Genomic DNA, 24053 nt, shown 5'->3' with positions numbered 1-24053 from the left:
TTCTACATTTTTAAGAATTAAGATTTACTTCATATACTATAAAATTCACCATCTTCAAGTGTACAATTCAATTGTTTTTAGTATGTTCACAAGATTGTGTGACCATCACCCTATCTGATTTTAGAATTTTTATTACCTTCAAAAGAAACCCTGTACTCATTAGCAGTCACTCCTCATTCCCTCCTCCTTCCAACCCCTGGCCACCACTAATCTACTTACTATCTCTAATTGATTTGCTCATTCTGGACATTTCATGTAAATGGAATCACAATTTGTGCCCTTTTATGTCTGGCTTCTTTCACTTAGCAAAATGTTTTCAAAGTTCATCCTTGTTGAAGCATATATCAGTATTTCCTTCCTTTTTATGACTAAATAATGTTCTTTTATATGAATATGCCGAATTTTGTTTATCCATTCATCAGTTGATAGACATTAGAGTTGTTTCCCCTTCTGGATATTATGAGTAACACTTCTGTGAACATTCATGTACAAGTTGTGTGAATATGTGTTTTCTGTTCTCTTGGGTATGTATTTGGGTATATACCTAGGAGTGGAATCGCTGGGTCACATAGTAACTCCATGTTTAACTTTTTTTTTTTTTTTGCGGTACGCGGGCCTCTCACTGTTGTGGCCTCTCCCATTGCGGAGCACAGGCTCCGGACGCGCAGGCCCAGCGGCCATGGCTCACGGGCCCAGCCGCTCCACAGCATGTGGGATCTTCCCGGACCGGGGCACGAACCTGTGTCCCCTGCATCAGCAGATGGACTCTCAACCACTGTGCCACCAGGGAAGCCCTCCATGTTTAACTTTTTTTTTTTTTTTCATGTTTAACTTTTTAAGGAACTGCCAAACTGTCTTTGGCTTTTACATTTTTAAATGGTTGGAAAGAAATTTTTTTAAAGGAGAATATTTATTGATACATGAAAATTATATGAAATTCAAATTTCATCATCTGTGATGTTTTATCCATGCTCATTCATAGAAGTATTGTTTATGGCTGCTTTTGTGCTGGAATGAGAGTTCAGTAGTTGTGACTATATGGCTTGAAAAGCCTAAAATATTTATTCTCTGGCCCTTGCAGGAAAAGTTTTAGACCTCTGTGCTGGAATCATGGGACTTTAGGAGGAAACTGTTCTGTGATGACTTTGTTTTGTGTTATGCAAGAGACCTGAGCTAGTGAGAGCAAGTAGGAACTGCCACCTGGTGACACCACTTCTCAGAGTTTCTCAATGTGGCTGATTATCTGGTGATTTTAGAGTCTGCGTGTATGTGTGTGTGCATGTGTGTGTGTGTGTGTGTGTGTGTGTGTGTGAGAGAGAGAGAGAGAGAGAGAGAGAGAGAGAGAGAGAGAGAGAGAGAGAGAGGATACCTAAAACTCAGAAACATTTCTAATACTCTTCTCATCTTTGCTAACATAAGCTTTGCCCTTTCCCTTCCCAGCTTCACAGTTTTAACTTGTAAAAACCATCCCCAAATGCTGAGGAAACCTTTATTTATATTTTGGTGAACATGTTTCTTGCTATTTCTCTGTGGTTAGAAGAACACATGGATATGGAATTTTTACATAAATAATGTCACATACATTTTCTTCTCTTACTAACTTACCCAATTATATGTTACTGTTATACTGTAATTTTTAAAAACATATCGAAAAGCATTATTTTTGGTATCATGAAGAATTTCATGAATTTACTTATGTGTTTTTATAGGTCTGTAAAAAGTCTGTAAATAATATTTGGGGTTTTACTTTTTCACTCTACATTGTTACCTGTAGGTAACTTATTTGCCATTTTCAATAGGTATGTATTTTCCATAGTGTTATTACCAATCTTAAATTGATATTGTTGCTTATTAGGATTTCTTTGTCTTTCATATATTTATAACAATTATTTTTTTCTCTTGATATATTTGTAAAGAATAGAATTGCTAGATTGAACCATATCTTATAACCTGAGAGTAAACTGATCCCCAGCAAGTTTCCATTATTTCTAGTGCATTCAGCACTGTATAGAGTGCCTGTTCCCCATATCCTAGCTAATGCTGGATGCTATCATTTGGATTTTTTGTGTTTATAAAGTGTGTAATAATTCTTTAAAATATATTTCACCATATTTTCCAGTCCCTTCTTTTTAGATATGATTTGTGACAACCTTAACATTTTAAATTTACTTCAGAAATTTTCCATTTTCCCATATTATAATTTGTTTTCTTTCTTTCCTTCTGTATAGTATGACTGTCAGTGTCCTTTGATTACTTGTAGAGTGATGTCTGCATATTAACATTGCATTTTGGTATAAATTCCTGGTATTTTCACCAAAGTTTTAAATCAATTATGCTTAACACATATGTATTTCCCCTGTTTTGTTGCATTATTTTGATATTTTATTGTGTGAAACTTTCTTTTTCTTAAGAAAGCATAAGAGAAGGAAGGTGAGTCTGGCAGATGCCTCAGCTAAAGCAGAGGTGGCTGTGGAGGCTTTTATGAGGATCATGGCCCTGCATACTGTGGCTGCTCTGCAGCAGGTCAAGAACCCCAATGGAGTGGAGTGGACCCAGGAGTCTGTAGTTCTTTCTTCTGCTGCTTGGTTTGTTGGCAGAGGCATGTCCTGAAAACAGATAAGAACCCCACTCTCGGTGGGTCTAGGGATGGACACACTTGTTGTCAGTGCTTTCTTAGGTAGGCAGAACAGAGGGAAGATCAGAGATGCCTCCTACCTGCTTTTCAGAAATTCTCTCTCACTGAATGTTTTTTAGCCTAAAAGTAACAGGCTAAAATCAGGGTATTGAGTTTTCTTCCATAAGTTTTTTTTTTTTTTTTTTTTTGCGGTACGTGGGCCTCTCACTGTTGTGGCCTCTCCCGTTGCGGAGCAAGGCTCCGGACACGCAGGCTCAGTGGCCATGTCTCACGGGCCCAGCCGCTACACTGCATGTGGGATCCTCCCGGACTGGGGCACGAACCCGTGTCCCCTGCATCGGCAGGCGGACTCTTAACCACTGCGCCACCAGGGAAGCCCCATTCCATAAGTTTTTTATTTGACCCAATTTTACGTTCAAATGTATGTCACTGTTAACTGGCAAGTTATATTTTAGTATGCTAACAAAATAGAAGCAGGACCATTTTGATCTTAATTAATTTTTCGTGAGTTAAAAAGATTATCCAATATCTATAATAAATATTCTCATTGTAAAACTTGTAAATAACAAAATAATACAAAACAAAAAGTAAAAATTCACATTCATCAACAACCTCTGACAATAATTACAATTAACAATTTGTTGTATATCTTTCTTAGGCCTTTTATAATGCATTTATTATGTATAATGCATTTAGTATATTCAACCAATTCTAAAATATATAGACATATACACAAACACACACTCACATATATATACATAAATATTAAATATGTCTAATATTTAGTATATGTATATTTAATGTATATATGTATATATATAGGTTGAATGTATATTTCCTGCAACTTTTTAAAATTTGGTATATTTTTGACTGCCAGTTTTTTTTTTTACTTGACTGGAAATCCATCTGTGAGAAGGTTGCAAGAATGGTTCAAAATTGTGATGACTGGAGAATATTGAAGCTGGGTGCATGCTTACAGGTTATAACTCAGAAGTTAATCAGATACAAAGTGGGGGCTTTATTGTACTTGTCTTCCTTTTGTCTACAATCCTTCAGTTTCAGATTGTAATTTTAGTGGAATTAAACTTGAATTGCTTGATATAGTTAATTTTGTTTAGCTTCAGATGCATTACAGATTGATCCATTAATTTGTCCAACATATGTTTATTGAAGGTGTACTTAGAAAATGCCCTACACTATGCCATTTCCTGGTGGTATGCCAGTGGCACCAGGTACAGAGTGGTGATGGTGAGCCGCCTTGATCTGCTGGTTCTTGATACTAGCTAATTAAGTAAAAATGATTTGCTTAAAGTCTCAAGTGGACTGTGCTGTGGGGTCCCATGGGCCACATTTAGGTTCTCAGGGAACAATTCTTCTTTGGCCGAATTGTTACCTTTTCATTTTGTTGTAGATATTACTGTATTTGATATTGTTTCATAGCACTTTCAAACACACTTACTATAATCAAAAGACATATTATGACCATTAAGTTTGTGATACAGGTACTTCAGATTTGCATACAACTTTACTTCTAAAGAATGAAGAGATCCAATGATTTGGCTTAGAAGTAATAAAGACTCCTCTGGGTCTTCAGTTTACAAAGATGGGAAAAAGCAAATAGACACAGGAGGGCAGCATAATTCTGTTTGACAGTGAGCTTCGTGCTTTTTTTTTTATTGACCTCTTACACAGAAACTTCTACTTTGGGATAAGTCATGTATATTCAGTCCAGCTGTAAAATGCTCAGTCCAGCTGTAAAATGCTCTGTTTTAGTGGGCACCCATTCCGTGAATCAGAGCTTGATTTTTTTTTTTAATTTATTTTTGGCTGCGTTGGGTCTTCGCTGCTGCTTGCAGGCGTTCTTTAGTTGCGGTGAGTGGGGGCTACTCTTTGTTGTGGTGCGCGGGCTTCTCATTGCGGTAGCTTCTCTTCTTGCAGAGCACGGGCTCTAGGCACGCGGGCTCAGTAATTGTGGCTCACGGGCTTAGTTGCTCCGCAGCATATGGAATCTTCCCGGACCAGGGCTCGAACCTGTGTCCCCTGCATTGGCAGGTGGATTCTTAATGACTGCACTACCAGGGAAGCCCCAGAGCTTGATTTTATACTTCATAGTGATGTTTACTAGGCATCAAGCAAGGAAAGAACTCCTGCCTCAGATGATCTGGTTTTGAATTCCTGCTTTGCCATTTGGCATCATGACAAGTGTCTTCAACTCTCAGAGCCTCATTTATCTGTAAAGAAGGAATCAAGTGAGACTACATATGGGGAAGCAAGCTGTCAATTCTGATATGCTCTCTAAATATTAGATATTTCTAGAAGCAGTATCGTTATTAAAATTATTATTTCTCTTAAAGTCTCATTTGTTTCCTTTTTCAGGGAGAAGTTTTTCACTAATGGCATTGACGATGTCCCTGTCTGTGCCGTTAGCCTATTAAGAACACCAAGCTCTTTCAGGCATTTTACTTGGCTTATGAGACTTGCTCAGCCTGTGCACATGTTTATTTATTATTTATAACCTAGGCTTTTGCTGTAACATCCCCTTGGTGTGCTGACATTTTCACACTGGGTGGTAGTTTGGATCTTTAGAAAATGACCAAACCAGAGAGATAGAATTGAGAAGCTTCACAACCTTCTGTTTCTCTAAGCCTATTTCAGTTTCTTTTTTATTCCAGTGATTCCAGATCTTTTTTATTACAGTGATACAGCAGATAACTCACTTCCAATTCTCGGACCTCTCATTTTTATCTTAATTCTTGCTAAATGTAGGAATAGTAAGTAATAGCTATCATTTTGGATGCAGTGACAAGAACTAGCCAAAAACATATGAAAGGAAAAAGGAAAAGCCCACTGTGTAGAGCATCATACCAGGTGTTTGTTCCCAATAGGAACATACGATCGAAAACACACGATGTTTGTGCAGACCAGCGTAGTGTGGGGAGCACTGCTGAGCTGGTATCACAGATCATTGAATGTATGATGCTAATTAAGTTAAGAATCTCAAGGTGAGATTATCCTGGATTTAGAGTGAGCCCTAAATCCAGTACCTTTTTTTAAATATATGTATACATTTATTTATTTAATTTTTTGCTGTGTTGGTTCTTTGTTGCTGCATGCGGGCTTTCTTTAGTTGCGGCAAGCTAGGGCTACTGTTCGTTACGGTGCGCGGGTTTCTCATTGAGGTGTTTTCTCTTGTTGTGGAGCACAGGCTCTAGGCGGGCTTCAGTAGTTGCAGCATGTGGGCTCAGTAGTTGTGGCTTGCAGGCTGTAGAGCGCAGGCTCAGTAGTTGTGGCACACAGGCTTAGTTGCTCTGTGGCATGTGGGATCTTCCCAGACCAGGGATTGAACCTACGTCCCCTGCATTGACAGGCAGATTCTTAACCACTGTGCCACCAGGGAGGTCCAAAGATGGACAAATCTTTAAGGTAGAGATGACCTCGGTGTGTTTGAGGGACAGCAAGAAGGGCAGGAGGGATGCTATGGAATGACCAAGGAGGAGAGTGATAATAAAGGAAGTAGGAGAGGTGATTAGAGGCCTGACTATACAGAGTCTTAAAGGCTAGGATAAGATGCTTAGATTTTATTCTAATATGATGGCAAGCCTATTGGAAGGTTTAACCACGTGAAAGTCACAATCTGATGTAACCTCACAGTGTGTAGGGAATAGATTTGAGTTCAGGAAGAATGGAAGCAGGGAGACCAGCTAGGAGGTCATGGCAGCAGTCCAGGAGAGAGGAGGGTGGGGGCTTGGACCATGGTGGTAACTGTAATAATAGAGAGAAGGGAACAAAATTTAGATTTATTTCGGAGATATAGTCAACAGAACTTGCTAATGGATTGATGTAAGGAGTGAGAGTGGAATCAAGGATAAATCCTAGATTTTTGGCTTGAGTAACTAGTACTGGTTCCTCTGATGGGAAGGTAGAGGAGAGCTGATTTGTGGAAAAAAGTCAAGAGTTCTATTTTGGACCTGTTATTTTGGAGATACTATAAGACACTTAAGGTGAAACTTGAATAGAATTTCAGCAGGATGGGGAGGAAGAAAGGATGTTTTGTAAGAAATAGCATAAGCTGAGGAAGTGCAGAGCAGACGAGGGAAAGACACATCATCAGTCCTTTGTGGCTGGAGCATGTCTGAGAAGGGAAGAAGAGAAAGAAATATGATGAAAAATGTAGAACACATTCTTTTTGCACTTTGATCCTTGTTAGAATCCAAACATTCATATTAAATGGAATAAGTAGGAAGAAATTAATCCATCATATTAATTTGATGTAAGGTCAGTTATTTTCTACAGTTGATGCACCAAAATATACCCTCATCAGAATTCTTCAGACAAATAAAATAGGAGTCACAAAACAGTAAAGTTGAGACAGGCTGGGACCTGGGACCCTTTGCTACAATGCCTGCACCTGGACACATCTATCCTCCAGCAACGAAATACAAAGAAACTATATGGGACTAAAAATAACTGCGTGCATGGGCAGTTGGGGCAAATTCTGGACAAAAGATACAAAGAGACCAAAAAACCCACCTGCCACTTCTGAAGAGACTGGAGCAAAAACAGGGTGTCGGGGAGCAAATGCAGGGTCCTGAGCATGCCGCCTGCACTCAATACACCCCACTGGAGGGGTGGGCAAAACACCTAAGCCACCCTCTGGCCTGATCCCTGGACACACCCCTACCCTCACCCCCTTATAAGGAACCAGCTCGTCTGGCGTCTGGGACCGAGCAAGCAAGGGAAACATTTGTTTTTGCTCCCACCTGAGGTCGCAGGGACCCCAATAAAGCCTTGCCTGAGTTTCTTATCTGGCCTCTAGTCAATTGCTATTGATTAGGGAAGGCCAGGAACCCTGGTCAGTATCAAAGCTACCTCACTGACTACAGTTAATTTTTTGGTGGTGCTCTGTACAGGGGCCACTCTTGGTCCAAACCACTTGTATAGCACCTGTTTTGTAGAAGGCACCTTCTCCATCATTTAGCTCAGTGATTCTTTTTTTTTTTTTTTTTTTTTTTTTACGGTACACGGGCCTCTCACTGTTGTGGCCTCTCCTGCTGCGGAGCACAGGCTCCGGACGCGCAGGCTCAGCGGCCATGGCTCACGGGCCCAGCCGCTCCGTGGCATGTGGGATCTTCCCGGACCGGGGCACGAACCCGTGTCCCCTGCATCGGCAGGTGGACTCTCAACCACTGCGCCACCAGGGAAGCCCTAGCTCAGTGATTCTTAATCATATTACACCCAAGATGATCTTTTGGTAATGAGTATTTCATACTATCTCTTTTACCATACTGAAATAATATTCACAGTTAATATAACCAATTATATAGGTCACTGCAAAAAATATATAGTATTCCAGCCATAATATAAAGGAGAAATACAAAGGAAAATGATTTAAAATAAAATGACATGTATACTAATATGTAGATGTTGAGCAAAATGTAATATTTGGATGTGATATGATTTTCAAAATGCCAAAAGGGTCTTGGTAAATATCCAAACAAAGCAAAGTACAGTTGTTCCTTAATTTACCTGGTACCTGTATTCCTGAAAATTCAGTGTATTTTTAAGTTGTACAAAAAAATGCTTTGTGTTTATATGTAACAGTTAGATTCCAGGCTCAGATAACTATAAAAAGTTTTCTTGCCTGAAAGAATGTCTGGTAGGGTGTTAAAAAGTCGTGCAGGAGTGTCTTGAGCATTGCAGGATACCTTGAACTTTGGTTCCTGCCTGTGAAATTTCTCCACAAATTTCCAAAATGTCCCTGGGTTTGTTACCAGTACTGCTGAGAACCACAGCTCTGGCTGTTCTCTGAGCCATTGGGATGCTGACATTCCTACATCACAGAACACATGGAACCCTAGTCTACACTGTAACCTTTGAGTGAACAGGGCATTGTCTGCCTGTTCTATCCCTAGGACCTGGCCCACGGTATGTCCTTACAAAACATTTGTCTCCTTAGAAAACATTTGTCGATGTTGGATGGAAAGAGATGGAAGGAAAGATTTTCCCTTTTGTTCTGTTTTGTGGAGCAACCCTTTAGGTAGTCTTTTTCTCTGCAGTGACTTGGGAAGGCTTTAAAAAATTATGCATGAGACAAAAAGTAGTAGAAGTCGTTGCCTCTTGAATAACAGGTGCTGTGATCAAAATGTCTATTTTTATCTGAGTGCCATCTCTGCCATCACTTGTCTAAGCTGTTATTTTGTTGAACTCAGGGTTGTAGATACATCATTTTCAGAACATAAATCTGCTTATGCCTTTTTTCCTTTGTTTCTAGCGTGGGAAGAGTTGGCCTATTATGAAGAAAACACGAGGGACTTTCTCTTCCCTGTACCCAGGCTGACACCTTCGTACCCTGGGCTGTGTAGGGAGGTGCTCATGAAGACAGTTGAAGGTTTTCCGGTAAGTGATCTGTGCCCAGCTGGGCTTGTGTTGGGAGAGGAATTCTCGGGACCTGAACATTTTATTCCTGACAGAACCAGTTTGTGGGCAGATCACTTCATCTTGGTTAGTGCCCCTGATGTTCTCTTCAGCAGCCCTGATTAGATGCCCCACTCAAAATAATAAATGATACTGATTCCCACTATTGATTTGAGATGTGGGAGTCTTTTTTTTTTTCATTAAATACATTCATTTTGGCTTTCTTCCCACATCGAAATACTCAAAGTAACTGACATTACTGTGGATTGCCCTGGTTCCTGTAGGAGTACCATATTTTAGCACCATTTATAAGAATACAGATCAAGGCATTTTTCATTATATAAAAGGTCTTAAGTACAAAAAAATTATTTTAAAGTTCAGAATTAAGCTCAACCACCCCTGGTTACTGGGGAAAAGATTGCCGAGACTGTGGTTATCTCCAACCCCGTATCCTTTCCTTGGATTACCCATGTTTTGGCGAGTTCACCCCTGTGCCACAACTACACCCAAGAAATCAACAAGAATGAGATAAAGCTGTGGTCAGTGTTCTCCCTCACTATTAATGAGCATTCAAAATATGGAAATATACAGATGGCCATAAAGGCCTGGGAACAGAGATATACATAATAAATGGCTTGTTGATATGACTTTTCACTACAATTGTCTATTATCTCCAGGCTTAACGACCACTCTGTATAGTTCAATTATACTTACTAACCCATTCCACCATTCCCAGTAATAAATTTCAATTTACCATGAAAAAAAAAGCAAATGGCACAGCTCACCTTCACCCTCCCAAATGTGGCCAGGTCTCAGGCTGTGGGACCTCACACACTTAAAGACGTCACTTTGTGACTGCAGGCCAGTGAGCAGGCACATTCATACACACGCATACATCCCTTCTGGTCATGGCCGAGCCTACCTTGCTCCTACTGCTACTGCTACCAAGGGTGGGAGCAGCCAAACCAGTTTAGTTTTGTGCTTCTCATGGCTCCAAGTTATTAACTGGATCACACAGGTATTAATCATCAGCTGCCCATGTCTTTTTGTTTTTGGCCTCTCACTGTTGTGGCCTCTCCCATTGCGGAGCACAGGCTCCGGACGCGCAGGCTCAGTGGCCATGGCTCACGGGCCCAGCCGCTCTGCGGCATGTGGGATCTTTCCGGACCGGGGCACAAACCCGTGTCCCCTGCATCGGCAGGCGGACTCTCAACCACTGTGCCACCAGGGAAGCCCCTGCCCATGTCTTAATTCACTGCCTAACTCAGCACTGGCTCCCTGATCTCTCCAGCCACTCAGAAGAGATCACCAAGGTTTTCCGAAAGAGTTAAGCATTACATAGTCTTCTTCTGTTAAATAGGGAACTTAAACTTTAGAAAAAGGAATTTGCAGAACCCACGCACCGAAGTCTTCCACTGGTTCAGATTTTTATCCTTGTATAACGTAAGCCATGGAGGTCTGTCAGGCATGAGATGTGGGAGTCTTATCTAACCATTCTAAGTCACTGCCATATTCACACCATCACATAGTTATAAAAACATTGCTTCTTTCACCTCTTTTTTTTAATTTAAAATTTTTTTATTGAAATATAGTTGATTTACAATGTTGTGTTAGTTTCTGGTGTATAGCAAAGTGATTCAGTTATATATATAATATATATATAATTATTCAGTTTTATATATATTATATATAATATGTTATTATTTATACATATTATATATAATAATGTGTTATTATTTATATATATATTTTTTCAGATTCTTTTCCATTATGGTTTATTACAGGATTTTTTTTGAATTAATTAATTTTATTTATTATCTGCTCGGTTGGGTCTTTGCTGCCACGCATAGGCTTTCTCTACTTGTGGTGAGCGGGGCCACTGTTCATGGCGGTGTGTGTGCTTCTCATTGCTGTGGCTTCTCTTGTTGCAGAGCATGGGCTCTAGGCACACAGGCTTCGGTAGTTGTGGCACGTGGGCTCAGTAGTTGTGGCTCGCGGGCTCTAGAACACAGGCTCAGTAGTTGTGGCACATGGGCTTAGTTGCTCTGTGGCATGTGGGATCTTCCCGGACCAGGGCTCGAACCCGTGTCCCCTGCATTGGCAGGTGGTCTTAACCACTGTGCCACCAGGGAAGTCCCTATTACAGGATATTGAATATAGTTCCCTGTTCTATATATAGTAGGACCTTGTTGTTTATCTATTCTATATGTAGCAGTTTGTATCTGCTAATCTCAAACTCCTAATTTATCCCTCCCCCACCCCCTTTCCCCTCTGGTAACCATAAATTTGTTTTCTGTGTCTGTTTTTTCATCTCCTCTTAATGCAGACTAACTGAAAGATTTAATATCAGTTTATTTAATCATAGCTATTGTTTTAGTAATAATAATAGTAAAATAGAGTAGTGATATTAATAATGCTACCTCTCATTTATTTTGTGCTTGGGTTTTTTCATGTGATATCTTATTTTCCTCATAACAGTTTTTAAGTCAGCCAAGGCAGATATTATGGTCTCTACTTAATGGAGGGGAAACTGTCAGAGGTTCACAGACTGATATTATTGAAGGATCTTAAAAGATACAGCAGTTATTTAGTTGATTATCTAACTGTTTGGGGGGCATTATCTGAACCCAAATTCAAAATATTCATTTTTTTTGTTGTTGGGTTTTTTTTTTTGTTTTTTTGTTTTTTGCGGTACACGGGCCTCTCACTGTTGTGGCCTCTCCCATTGCGGAGCACAGGCTCCGGACGCGCAGGCTCAGCGGCCATAGCTCATGGGCCCAGCCGCTCCGCGGCATGTGGGATCTTCCTGGACCGGGGCATGAACCCGTGTCCCATGCATCGGCAGGCGGACTCTCAACCATTGCGCCACCAGGGAAGCCCCAAAATATTCATTTTGATGTTATCTGGGATGATTTTTAACACTGCAGAAACTCTGACAATTTTCTTTACTTTTATGTCACTTGGATGACCTCTGTTTTAAGGGCCACATCCTTGTGAATTATAAAAAGCATACTTAATACTCAACTTTTCTGTTACTGCCCCATGAATCACCATTATTAAAATTTAATAAAGTGTTATTGTCTCCATTTTGTTGAGAGTACTGTGTAGAATACATAACATGCAGGACCCCTGTTTCTAGGATGTTTATGATGACAGGACTTCTAGTTCTAATACTTCAAACAGCAAGCATTCATCAAAAGTTCTCCTAATCTGAATTCCTAATGAGCATAACTTTAAGTCCTCCAATAATCTTTGAAGGTTTGGTGAATATAACTGACATCATTTTTTTTTCTCAGAGATGTTCTTTGTGTATCACTTATACCCATGGTACTTGTGAGATGCTCGTCTTTATTATGTTGAGTTATTGGGATTTTGCTCTTCAGAAGCAAAAAGGGATAAAAACTAGTGAGAATTAGGTGGGAGATACTCTTTATATTAACTTTGGTTTGCCCAAGTTTTCTATTAAATAAAATCTATCTACAAACACTGGGCTGGTATCCAGCTAAGTATCAAGACAAGAAGAAACACCCTTTCTCATATTTTCCCAAATGTTATCTTTGTTTAACTTTATGGGCATAAGTAGGGAGAAGAACCTACGGAAGTTGTGTTTGTAGTTATTCATAAATGCAGGTAATCATAAGTGAAAGAGCTTTAAAACTGCAGGGAAACATCTTCATGCATTAGAGGTAAAGTATCAATTCTTACAATGAAGTTAATGAAAGTATATTTTAAACAATTTGTAAAAAGATAGAGGAGCTCAATTTCTCTATGTTCTATAAAGCAAAATAAAACCAATTGCTGAAGCTTTACTAATAGCTGACATTCATTGCATGCTCGCTAGATGCCAGGCACTGTGCTGAGCTCCTTACATGGATGATCTTGTTCAATCCTCCTTAACCCTGCAAGGTGGCTACTGTTATTTTCCTCATCTTAGGCATGGGGAAGCTGGCATGGAGAATTTATCAAAGGTACTCAGAGTCACAGACCTGGTGAGCAATGGAGCAGGGATTCTCATGCTGGCCTGGCGGGCTTCGAAGTTTGCACTAGGTCACTGCATGATGCTAATTCTCTCATGTTTATTTCAGCCCAGGGTCCAATTTCTTTTCATTAATGTTGTAGGATATGAGAATAAATGACATATGCGTGTCAGGCAAATCATTCACTTCATTTATTTTCTCTTCTTAGTTCATTAAGAATTAGATTTATTTCCTCCAATAAAATGTGACTTTTTCTTTGTACTTCCATATTTTATTTCATTTCACTTGTTATGCTAACAGCCTTTTTTGCCTCTTTTTCCTGCTGAGGTCAAGAATTCTGAGGAGGGGAATATAATCTGTTTTTTTGTTAGGTAAAGGCTGAATTTGTAAATTAAGTGGAAACAATATTTTTTTAATTATTAATTTTTAGTTAATAATTTCCATTTTTCTTTAGTGCAGTGATTCTAGGAAAATCCTACTGTTAAATACATTTATTGACCTAACCATCATCACCACCATCCCGTTGCTGAGGGGATTGCACAAGATAGAGCCTGTAAATTTCAGCTCTAAACTGTTATGCTAAAATCAGTACTTCTATGAAAAATACCTTCCTCCGTATTGTCTGGAAGTCACTGCCAGGAGTGGAGGTCAAATAGGTGAACAAGATGGTGTTACAGGCTGTGGATTCCTTACTGGTAGGGGACCCTCCTCCTCTTCTCTAGGCAAAGTGGAGCTGCATGTATAGCGGTTACATGTGGACTCAGGTGGTCTGGGTTCAAGCCCAGTTTTGTCACTGAATGACTGTGTGATTTTGGGTAAATTACTTAATCTCCATGTAGCTTAGTTTCTTCATCTGTAAAATGGGACTGGTAATAGTTCTTCCCTTATAGGGTTATTAGGAGAGTTAAATGAGGTAATGTATGTATACTCTTTAGCATAATATCTGGTATATAGTTAAGTGCACAATAATGTGAGCTGTTATATTTTATTAAACTGTCATTCAAGGGTTAATACTACTTCTCCATGAGGCATTAAGAAGACTATACCAGTCTGTGGCTTAAGAGATAACTTGTTCAGGCTCAGGCAGCTGGGCCGCTGGGGACCTGGGGCTTCGTGCACCCATGAGGTTTTGGATTTCCACCAGTGGTGCTGTGGACCCCGAAATTCCCCTTCCCCCACCCTCTTCTTCATGTGGGCAGTCTTGATAACTGGAGGTGAGGCTGTGCCGGCCATGTTATTGTGCATTCTTTATGGAACACGACCTCCCTGCCGCCCCCCACCCCGCCCCAATTATTCAACTCTGTGCAGCAACTGGGCTCTTGTGTTTATAAGCCCAGAAATCTTGAGTCACCAGTCCGGGCCTAACACTGTTATGGGCGTACTGTGCATTCTAGAGGCAAAAAAAAAAAAAAAAAAAAAAAAGAGGAGGGGGAGCTGAGGAGGTAGGTTGTGCCTGTGAGGACCTGTTCTGTAGACAAGATGAATGTACAGGACTGAATGTGCATCGGAATGAATGAATGCACAGGAATCGCGCTGACTAGTTCACCCATGAAGCCCCCTGAGAGGTAGCATGAGGTAATGGAAAGAGGATGGTTTTTGCTGTCCAACAGTTTCAACTCTTGGCTCTACTAATCCCCAGCTGTGTGACATTGGACAGACTAACCTCTTCAAGCCTGTTCCCTCACATTTAAAGTGGGATATAATTGTCTACTACACAGGTTGTATGAGGATTAAATGAGATCGCACATGTGAAAGCCTCTAGGAGCACGGTACCTGTCTAAACATGCAGTGCATGTTGGTTCCTTTTCCCTCTGGGGCTTCGGCCGATGCAAATTCTTCTTGCAGGTACTTGGAGTATGTTATATAAGTGAAATAAGCTGTTAGCAACTGGAGGGAGAAGTCACTATGGGTGTGCCTGGAGGGGAGAGGGTTAGGCCAGGCTTCAAGAGACAGGTAGGATTTGGATGGGCAACAAGAAGGAAGGTAAAGTGCCCCCAGAACAAAGGGGTACCTGGCCTGGCGGTGTTCTCTGGGGGAGAGGAGAGCAAAGGGTCATGTTCAGAGGGGCTGCAGGTGACTGGATGGGGTCAATTGGAGACAGTGTAATTCAGCTCCAAGTCCTATCCCTGTTTTGACATTTACAAGACATATGACCTTGGGAAAATTGCTTAATATCTCTTTCTGCCTCAGTTTTTTTTAAAGAAAAATAATTGTATTTTTTAAATATACAGTAAAATTGACTTTTTTTGATACACAGTTCTATGAATTTAACACATGTATAGATTTGTGAAACCACCATCATAATCAGGATACAGAACAGTTCCATCACTCCCCAAATCTGCCTCATGCTGTCTCTTTATAGACACATCCTCCGCCATAATCCACTAATCTGTTCTCCGTCATTAAAACTTTGTTTCCTCTTGAGAATGCCACATAAATGGAATCATATAGTCTGTAACGACTCAAGACTGGCTTCTTTCACGTAGAACAATGTTTTTAAGATTCATCCATGTAGTTGTGTGTATCAGTAACTTGTTCCTTGTTATTACTGAGTAGATTCCATTATATAGATATACCATAGTTTATTCACCTATGAAGAACATTAGAGTTGTTTCAGGTTTTTGTCCAGTTCTCAGTTTTATCATTTATAAAGTGGGTTGACGTTAATAACTGTGCTTTCCTTATAGCACTATGAGAATTAAGTAGGATAGGGTATATGTATCTGTATGTATATATATATGTGTATGTATGTATATATATATATGTATGTATCACCATGTTTTAGATAGGATGGTACCGAGCAGAAAAAGAAGTATTGATCAATGAAACAAAATGAAGAGTTTGGAAATGAGTATAAATATTTTGTATGAGATATAAAGCATGTTTTCAAAGCAGGTAGGTAGGGAAGGAGAACTTCTATCCATCCCTCCCCCTAGGTAATCTCATTCAGTTCCATGGTCCAGTGTTTTAAATAGAGTAGCTAACTGCGGGGACACAAGTTGCAATGCCTGGATTCAATTACCAGCTCTGCTAGTACTAGCTGGACAAGTTGCTTAAATTCTTTGTACCTTAGCTCACACATCTACAAAGTGGAGATACTACTGGGACCAACCTCACAGGGTTGTTGTGAGGGTTAGATGAGTTAATATATGCAAAGCCCTTTGGTTGGGCTCTGGCACATAATATGTAGTATTATATGTGTTTAGCTATTCTTATTATGTATGTATTTTATTTTCAGCTTTGTTGGTGTATAATTGACAAAACCTGTATATATTTAAGGTATACACCTTTATTTTTGTATATACATTGTAAAATAATTGCCACAATCAAGCTAATTTTTTTTTCTTTTTTTTTTTCGGCCGTGCTGTGTGGCTTGTGGGATCTTAGTTCCCTGACCAGGGATGGAACCTGGGCCCCGACAGTGAAAGTGCCAAGTCCTAACCACTGGACTGCCAGGGAATTCCCACAATCAAGCTAATTAACATATCCATCATTTAACATTGTAAACTGTTGTTTCTTTTCTTTTTTGTGGTGAAAATACTTAACATCCACCCATTTAGAAGATTTCAAATATAAAATATAGTATTGTTAACTGTTGTCACATTGCTGTACATTCCACTTCTAGAATATGTTCATCTTGCCTAACTGAAACTTTGTATCCTCTAACATCTCCCCATTTCCCCCATCCTCCAGCTCCTGGCAACCAGCTTTCTATTAGCTGTTTCTATGAGTTTGTTTCAGATTGCACATATAAGTGAGACATGCAGTATTTGCCTTTCTGTGTCTGGTTTATTTCACTTAATATAGGGTCCTCTGTTTTCTTCTATGTTGTCACAAATGGCAGGATCTTCTTTTGAAAGGCTGAATAATATTTCACTGTATATATATTCATTATGTACGTATTTTAGATAATGTGTGTAGATTATGCCAACTACAGAAAAGAGCATTCAGGTTCTCGGATGATTTCAAGTTAGTATAGGATGAGCAAAGACCCTCTTTCCATTTTATTTGTTTCTTTTATGCTGTTTTATTTTCAGGGCATTGCTCCCAAAATAGAGTTTTCTACGAGGACAGCCATCAGAGAACGTGTGTTTCTGCATAGACACAGATTTCTTGTAAGTATAATCGAGAATCCAGTGATAGAAATGATAGAAATTTTCTCCACAAATTTAAAGAATTTCAGCCTAAACTCGGTTTACCAAGTTTAGATGCAACTGGACAAACAGAAACCTGGAAACTTATTACTAGGTTTGAATTTCCATAGTTAAACTGTTTGTTCAGCCTGTCACATTAGAGTGAGTATGTTTGGCATGTATTCATCATGGCATAATTGGTGGAACAGAATGATCCAGAAGCTACAATCACAAGCTTGATGTGTCGTTTAGTTAGGTTTTGTTGTTGTTGTTCCATGACTTTTACTCTTGATTTTATCAACAGTAGTGTTTCCTTCTTTCCTGTGCTGAGGCTGAAGCTCAGAGTTGTATTTGTGGGCCACCTTTGGTAACAGTGAGGGTCTTGGGGCATCCATGAGCACTACCTTCATTTTACTCTCTTGTTCAGCCCTAATTTCCCCTTCACCCTGATTTCTTTCTGTTTTTGTTTTACATTATTGTCCATAATTTTGCAACCGTGTAAAATCGTTTCTAAAATGATATAGAGAGTTAATGAATATAGTTTGTAGACCTCACCTGGAGTCCTAGAAAATGCCTTGAAAATGTGGGCTTTGGGTTAAGAGGTACTGAATGAGAAGGGTCACTAATCTGTGCAAGTCCATCGGTCCCCTGGGCACCATAACTCATAAATGGGAAGCCAGTGGTTAATTTTCAGGAAGGCAATAGCTGCTTTTTAGTCTCTCCTTATTTACCCACTGTTTTCTCCAATCTGTTTAAGTGTGCACAGTGATCTTTCAGTTTATTATTCTTTTTCTTCTACTCCACCATTTTAATCTTGTTTTAATCTCCTAATATAGGTCTTCCTATATTAACTTTTTTAAGTGTTAACTTTTAAAAATTATAGCTTTCATTGTTTTCCTATAACAAAAGTATCCCATTTATTTTATACAATTAGAAAATACAGATAAGAAAAAGGACAAAATAAAAATAACCTGTTATTCTTACTATCTAGAGATGAGCATGACTACTTTTTTGAATATATTCTTCTGTACACACACACACATACACATATTGTTTTAATTTTAGAAGATTAGGACCATACTACAATAATATGATATTATTTCATATCATATTTTCACTTTGAATGTCATGAACGTGTTCTCATGTCCTTAAGTATGCTTAAGCCAGGCAATTTTTCATGGCTTCATACCATGCCATTGTACAGAAGTACCATAATTTTTGGCAATTCATTTTTCTGTTGTTGGGTACTAAGCTGATATATTAGTCAGGGTCCAGTCTGGAAAACAAACCATACCTGTTACTTTAACAGAAAGATTTAATGTAAAAAAAAAAGAGGGCTAAACAAGGGTTGGAGGACTGAAAGGAAAAGGGGAACAGTGAAGTGATGGAGATAGTAACTACAGGAAGCAGCTTCCACCTCTAGCGTTGCGGGACCAAAGGGAAGAGGTTGGATCATCAAGAACATAGAAATTGGAGGAAGAAACCCCATAGAAAGGGCACCCAGACATGCGGGGAGGGGCTGCTCTCCTGGGTGTTTCCTCATGATTTCAGAGGGGAGACTCTGATGAGCTGGGACTCAGATCTCTAAGGAGGGACACTGCTCATTGCTGCTGTCCCAGGAGCTTGGAGGAAGGATCCTGTGGGGCTAGACTCAAATCTCTGAGCAAGGGGCTCTCTGGCCACCTGGTGCTGTGAGGCTGGTTTTGGATTATGATAGGAAAAAACTATGAACTGGAGCCATTTGCTGCTGTCAAGGTGAAGAATGGTTGCTGGGGTGATGCTGACAAGAACAGAATGCAAAACTGGAAGTCCCCAGTCCTTTCCTCCTCCTCTAGTCTTACGGTCTCCCTCTAGCGCCCTCTAGTGGTGGAGCCTAACAAAACAGCTGGAAAAACCGAAGGGGGTTTGCAGAGTGCCAGGTCCAGTATCATAAAGCTGAGTGTAGAAAGGTGGGTTTGGAGCTGAAAGGAAAGTGCTTACTCACCAATATAGTTGGTTTCTAATTTTTGAAGTGTTCTAAGAATTTCTGTAGCTATACATATAGCCATAATTATTTCCTTATAATAAATTCCTTGAAGTGAAATTGCTGGACCCAAGTTTATGCCAAATTCTCTCTCTCTCTCTCTCTCTCTCTCTCTCACTCACTATATTTCTACATCTGTCAATCATCTGTCTATGATGGGGTGGGGGTGGGGGTATCTGATACTTTCCAACTGTCTCATAATGCAAATAAATCTCACTGCTAATAGTTGAAATATACTAGTGATACTAACCTGACCTGAAGAAAAATTTTAAAATGCCCTTCCTTAAGTTCATGTTTTATAAATCTGAGATGTTCAGTCTTCTACCTTAGTTAAAGTTCAATTAAACACAGTTATATTCTGATTGAGTTTTCTTCTTTAAAAATATTGTTTCTTTTTTGGGTTTTCAGGAAGAAGGATGTGAGTCACGAAGGCCTTTATCCACATCAAATGGACCAAAATTCCCCTTAAGTAGTATAAAGATGAAACCAAGGGAGAGTAATCTCGACAGACTGCCCCAAGGCATGCAGTCCCGGCCGACCTCTCCATATTTCACCAGGCGTTTCTTTCAGGACCAGCCAGCTCAACTGAATCTTGGAGATAGTTTCAAAATACCTGGAGAAAGCAAACCTCCATTTGTAGTAAGACATGTGAGCCTCAAATTATTTTTCACAGTCCTTTGGAATGGTGAGGGTGTGAATGAGGGTGGAATAAAGGAAGGTTGGACCATGAAAACAAATGGGTAAGTAAGTAAATAGAGGAAACTCCAATTGAATGACAGCTATGATTAAATTATGTTCACTTCCTAGAGTCATTGTCAGGAAAGATGTCTTATGCAGAAGACTTGCTTAGTAAATGTCTGCCATCCCTATTTTTAATTTCTGAAAATTATTAATAGAGAGTGTTATCTACATATGATAACCTGCCACTGTCCAGAAAAATCAATGAACTGTCAGTGGTAGAAGATGCATATCAAAGGCTGGCATATACTCTGTACCAATCTGAAACCAAAGCCTCATCTGTTTTAAGAAAACTGGTTTGAGTTTTCTTAGTGAGGTCGTTGCTTAATGGCCACACTTTTAAGAGCAGGAAACATATGTCTGCAGGAAGATGCAATGATGTGCCACAGTCAAAGCCCTTAATTAAAGTTATTTTAGATTTAGCCCTCAGGAAATAGTAGGCAAATTCAATCACACTTGTTCTCATAGTCTCAAGATTTTTTGACTACTATAAAAGTAAAGGAAAATGTAGAAGAGTTCAAGACAAAAATTGCCCACAGGTTCACCAGAATAATAAAATCATTGTTTAATTTGATACATTTTCTTTTGCCTTTTTTTGGTATTCATAATGCCTTATTTTTTCCCACAAAGTTGTAATTATACTGTATATACCGATTTGTTTCTTGATGTTTACAGTTAATATTACATTAAAAACACTTCCAGTATTAGTTCATATTTTTCATGAATACCATTCCACATTCTAGTTCATGACTTATTCTTCAGAATGTTAACTATTGATATTATTGTCAAGTTGATAATTTGACTTAATGATGATGTTTGTGCATTAGACACAAGAAATGAAGCATGGTAAATCTCAAAGGCAAGGTGCTTTTGAGATGACTGGATATAGAGTTGGTTTGTAGGTAGAACAGAGACGTTGTTTGGCTAGAAAGTACAGGATAGCTGTTTTCTTCATGGTGACCTGGGTAAAAATGTCTGGCAAAATCCAGCAATCACTCTTTAAACGTGGCTTCATACAAATATTGCTGAATTGAGTTTACTGAGTCTGATTTATAACATTTGACATAAATTTTTATAAAATACAACTTTAGTGTATGCCATTATGGGCTAAATAAGCTTAAAATCTTGGAAGGTTTCTTAGGGAATTAAAACTTGCTTGATACTTTTATTTAACAAATTCTTATACAGTCTTTACTAATGTGCCAAGCTCTTTCCTAAGTGCTCTTTTATTTAGCCAGATTTCCTGATATCTGAAGTTTAAGTAGCAGCATTAAAATGTAGAGGACCTGATGTTGTCAAGATTGTAAATTCTAATCAAAGTATTTCTTGAAGTAGATTGAAGAGTAATATTATAACATGCTTTCTTGAAATTTAAAAAAAAAAAAAAACAGAAATAAACAATGTTACAAAGAAACTCCAGCAACTCTATGTCGTACATATTCTGGAAGAGTCTCTATTTCAAGTATTTTGGCATGTTGTCCAGTGTAGGAAAATACGGTTACCTTAAGTAAAATAATACAGTCACCACTATTCTTTTTTTTCAAGAATATAGACACTCAGACTGGAAGGGGATGTGGAAGGCTGAAATGTCGCCTTGTGAAAATCCCTTGTCTTCAGGGAGGACCACACCTAGGCCAGTACTGCTCAGACTGTTTAGGAACATGAAACTCTGTCTGGTTCTAAAAGAATGTGAAGTAAATGTCACTTGCTGTTTTCTGGGCTGGAGCCTTACCAGTGGTTAGAATATGAGTTGTGCCTAGTGCTAGGCCATGTCTTCGTGTTCTAACCTCAGTGAAGGTAGGGACAGACAGGTTTCCCTATTGGGTATAACATTTTATATACTTGGAGACTGTGATTTAATCTGTTCCCAACCTCTTTTCTCACCTGCATGACTGTGACTGAGGGGAAGAAAGGCATTACAGGTAATGAGGAGAGGGTAATACAAGCTACAGTGGGTTCAAGTCTCATTCCTTTCCTTTCCTTTCAGGTGGACAGTGCAAAGCCCTTTGGTGAGAACAGTTCAGAGCATCATTCCCAGAAGTCTAGAAGAAAATCTGACTTTTCAAACTTTCCATTTCCAGTGAGAAGAGGTACTTGAGTTTCTTGTTATTCCTATACAGTTTCCCCATGGGAACGAATGCATTCTACCTACCTCTAAGTCTTCTTCATTCTGAGGAATCACATGTTTCTTTGGAAATTCAGGGCCTAATTCTCAGGTGCCCTCCCGCTGTGGAGTTTCCAGGGAGGGAGTTCCCATGAGCAGAGTCAGCTGAGAAGCTGTTTCAGAGTTCCCCTAGCTGTTGAAGGAGACTGCTCTGAGTAGTGTGACCACTGAGCGTGCTCTAGCTGTGGTTGTTCCCTGGCTGGGCTGGAAAAGCAGGGAGCACCTTGTCCTGGTGGAATCTTCTTGCTAAGGCACCACTGATAGCTAACATACAGGACTCTCCATTTCTCTGGATAGGAAGCAGCAGGGGATTGTCGGAGATCAGGAGATGCAACACTTACTTTACAAGATTCCATGTCAGCAAAGGAGGAGAGGCAATTTGTCTGAAGCAGTGAGGTTAAGGCAGGGGATCTCAAATGTTTAGATTTCAGTACCCTTTTGCATTAAGTATTATTGAAGACCCCAATGAACTTTGTGTATGCAGATGATATCTATCAATATTTAGTGTTAGAAATTAAAACTGAGAAATTTGTAAAATACAAGAATATACAAGCACACATTCCATTAACCATCAGAGTGGTGACATCATGACATATCATGTAGCTTTTGGAAAACTCCATTATACAGTTGTGAGAGAAAGAGAGTGAAAAAGAGATTAATATTAATAGGAGAACAGTTCTGATCTTGCAGAGCTCCTGAAAGGTCTTAGAGACCCATGGGGAGGCCCCTGGATCACACACTGAGAGGCACTGGGTTAAGGCCTCCCTGGGAGGCCTTTACTTTATGATTGAAATACATGAACCATGTCAATACTGAAGGTCAGGGCAGTGAATTTCAACTATTCCTGAATTAATAAAAATTCTTAGGCTAGAAAGGGATGGTGGTGGCCCATTCTCTTGACTCTTGGTGAGACTGGACCTGTACCATCCCTGACAACAGGGTTTCCTATGTTAGGCTGAAAGGTTTATACTTTTAAGGGGCTGCACATTCTCTTGTGGTAACTCAAGCCGGTGTCCTTGAATCACTGTGACTGTTCTACAGCAGCAAACCAAGGACAGAAGACAGGGTTTGAAGCAGAAAGTGCTTCATCACCTCTGACATTTAAGTCCTTTGGATTGAAAATCACCCATGTAGCCCATAAAAGCAGCACTGTCTTCCCCATTACTGTGAAATCAAGCAACAGGAAATGTCCTTTCCCAGGGAGGACATTTGGGCTTAATGCTAGCTCAATTACAACGGGACTCATATATCACATTGGTCTCAGCCTTTGTCTTTCTTAATCCTGGCAGGTGGACAACTAAGGTTCCAGAGAGGTTACAGAGTGTGTACAGGTCACACACCAAGTTTTTGGTGTACTTACATTTAGAGAAGAAGTTCAGACCTCGGGGCTCAGATCCTTGGAATCCCTGTAGCTTCCAAGCCAGACTTTTCCTTAGGTCACCTGTCAGCTCATTCATTCAGGCCTAAGGTAGAATAAAGCAGTGCTTCTCAAACGTCGGTGTGCATTCGAATCACCTGGGGATCTTGTTAAAGTGCAGATTCTGATTCCCTAAGGCTGGGGTGGGGCCTGGAATCCCTCTTTTCTAACAAGCTTCCGGGTGATACCGATGCAGCTGGTCCATGGACTACACTTTGAGAAGCTAGGAAACAAGGGCAAACTCCCCGTGAAAGGGAGTGTTCAAAAATCAGTAGCAAGGGGGTTCCTAGGCAACAAGGCAGATTTATGGTTATAGCTGAAAAGGGGCTAAGCATTACCAATTCCCTGCTCAGCTGGGAGTTGGGTGGAAGAGAGCTTCTAGGACAAGATGCCCACACACCTATGTGCATGCCCAGAGGATATGACAATTAGCATGCTTTTAAAAATCCCTTTTTATATCTTCCTTCTTATTGCCAGTGGCATTGGGGAATCAGCAGACCCCTGTCACTGCCTAAGCCCCAGTCATGCTGGGGGAAGCCACAGTGGCCTTAG

General features: G+C 39.8%; 1 protein-coding gene across 1 annotated transcript in view; it reads left to right on the top strand.

Moving 5' to 3' along the window:
* The window catches only part of SPATA6L (spermatogenesis associated 6 like), a 62744-nt gene that overhangs the window by 23834 nt on the left and 14857 nt on the right, over positions 1 to 24053 (top strand). Inside the window, exons 6-9 of the mRNA XM_060013443.1 lie at positions 8907 to 9031; positions 17064 to 17141; positions 19591 to 19830; positions 21908 to 22010. Coding sequence (XP_059869426.1) covers positions 8907 to 9031; positions 17064 to 17141; positions 19591 to 19830; positions 21908 to 22010 — 546 coding nt within the window. The remainder of the gene's footprint in view (positions 1 to 8906; positions 9032 to 17063; positions 17142 to 19590; positions 19831 to 21907; positions 22011 to 24053) is intronic.

This window comes from Delphinus delphis, chromosome 6 (assembly GCF_949987515.2).
Source record: "Delphinus delphis chromosome 6, mDelDel1.2, whole genome shotgun sequence".
NCBI classification, from domain to species: domain Eukaryota; kingdom Metazoa; phylum Chordata; class Mammalia; order Artiodactyla; family Delphinidae; genus Delphinus; species Delphinus delphis.
This window is presented reverse-complemented; position numbering and strand designations above follow the sequence as displayed.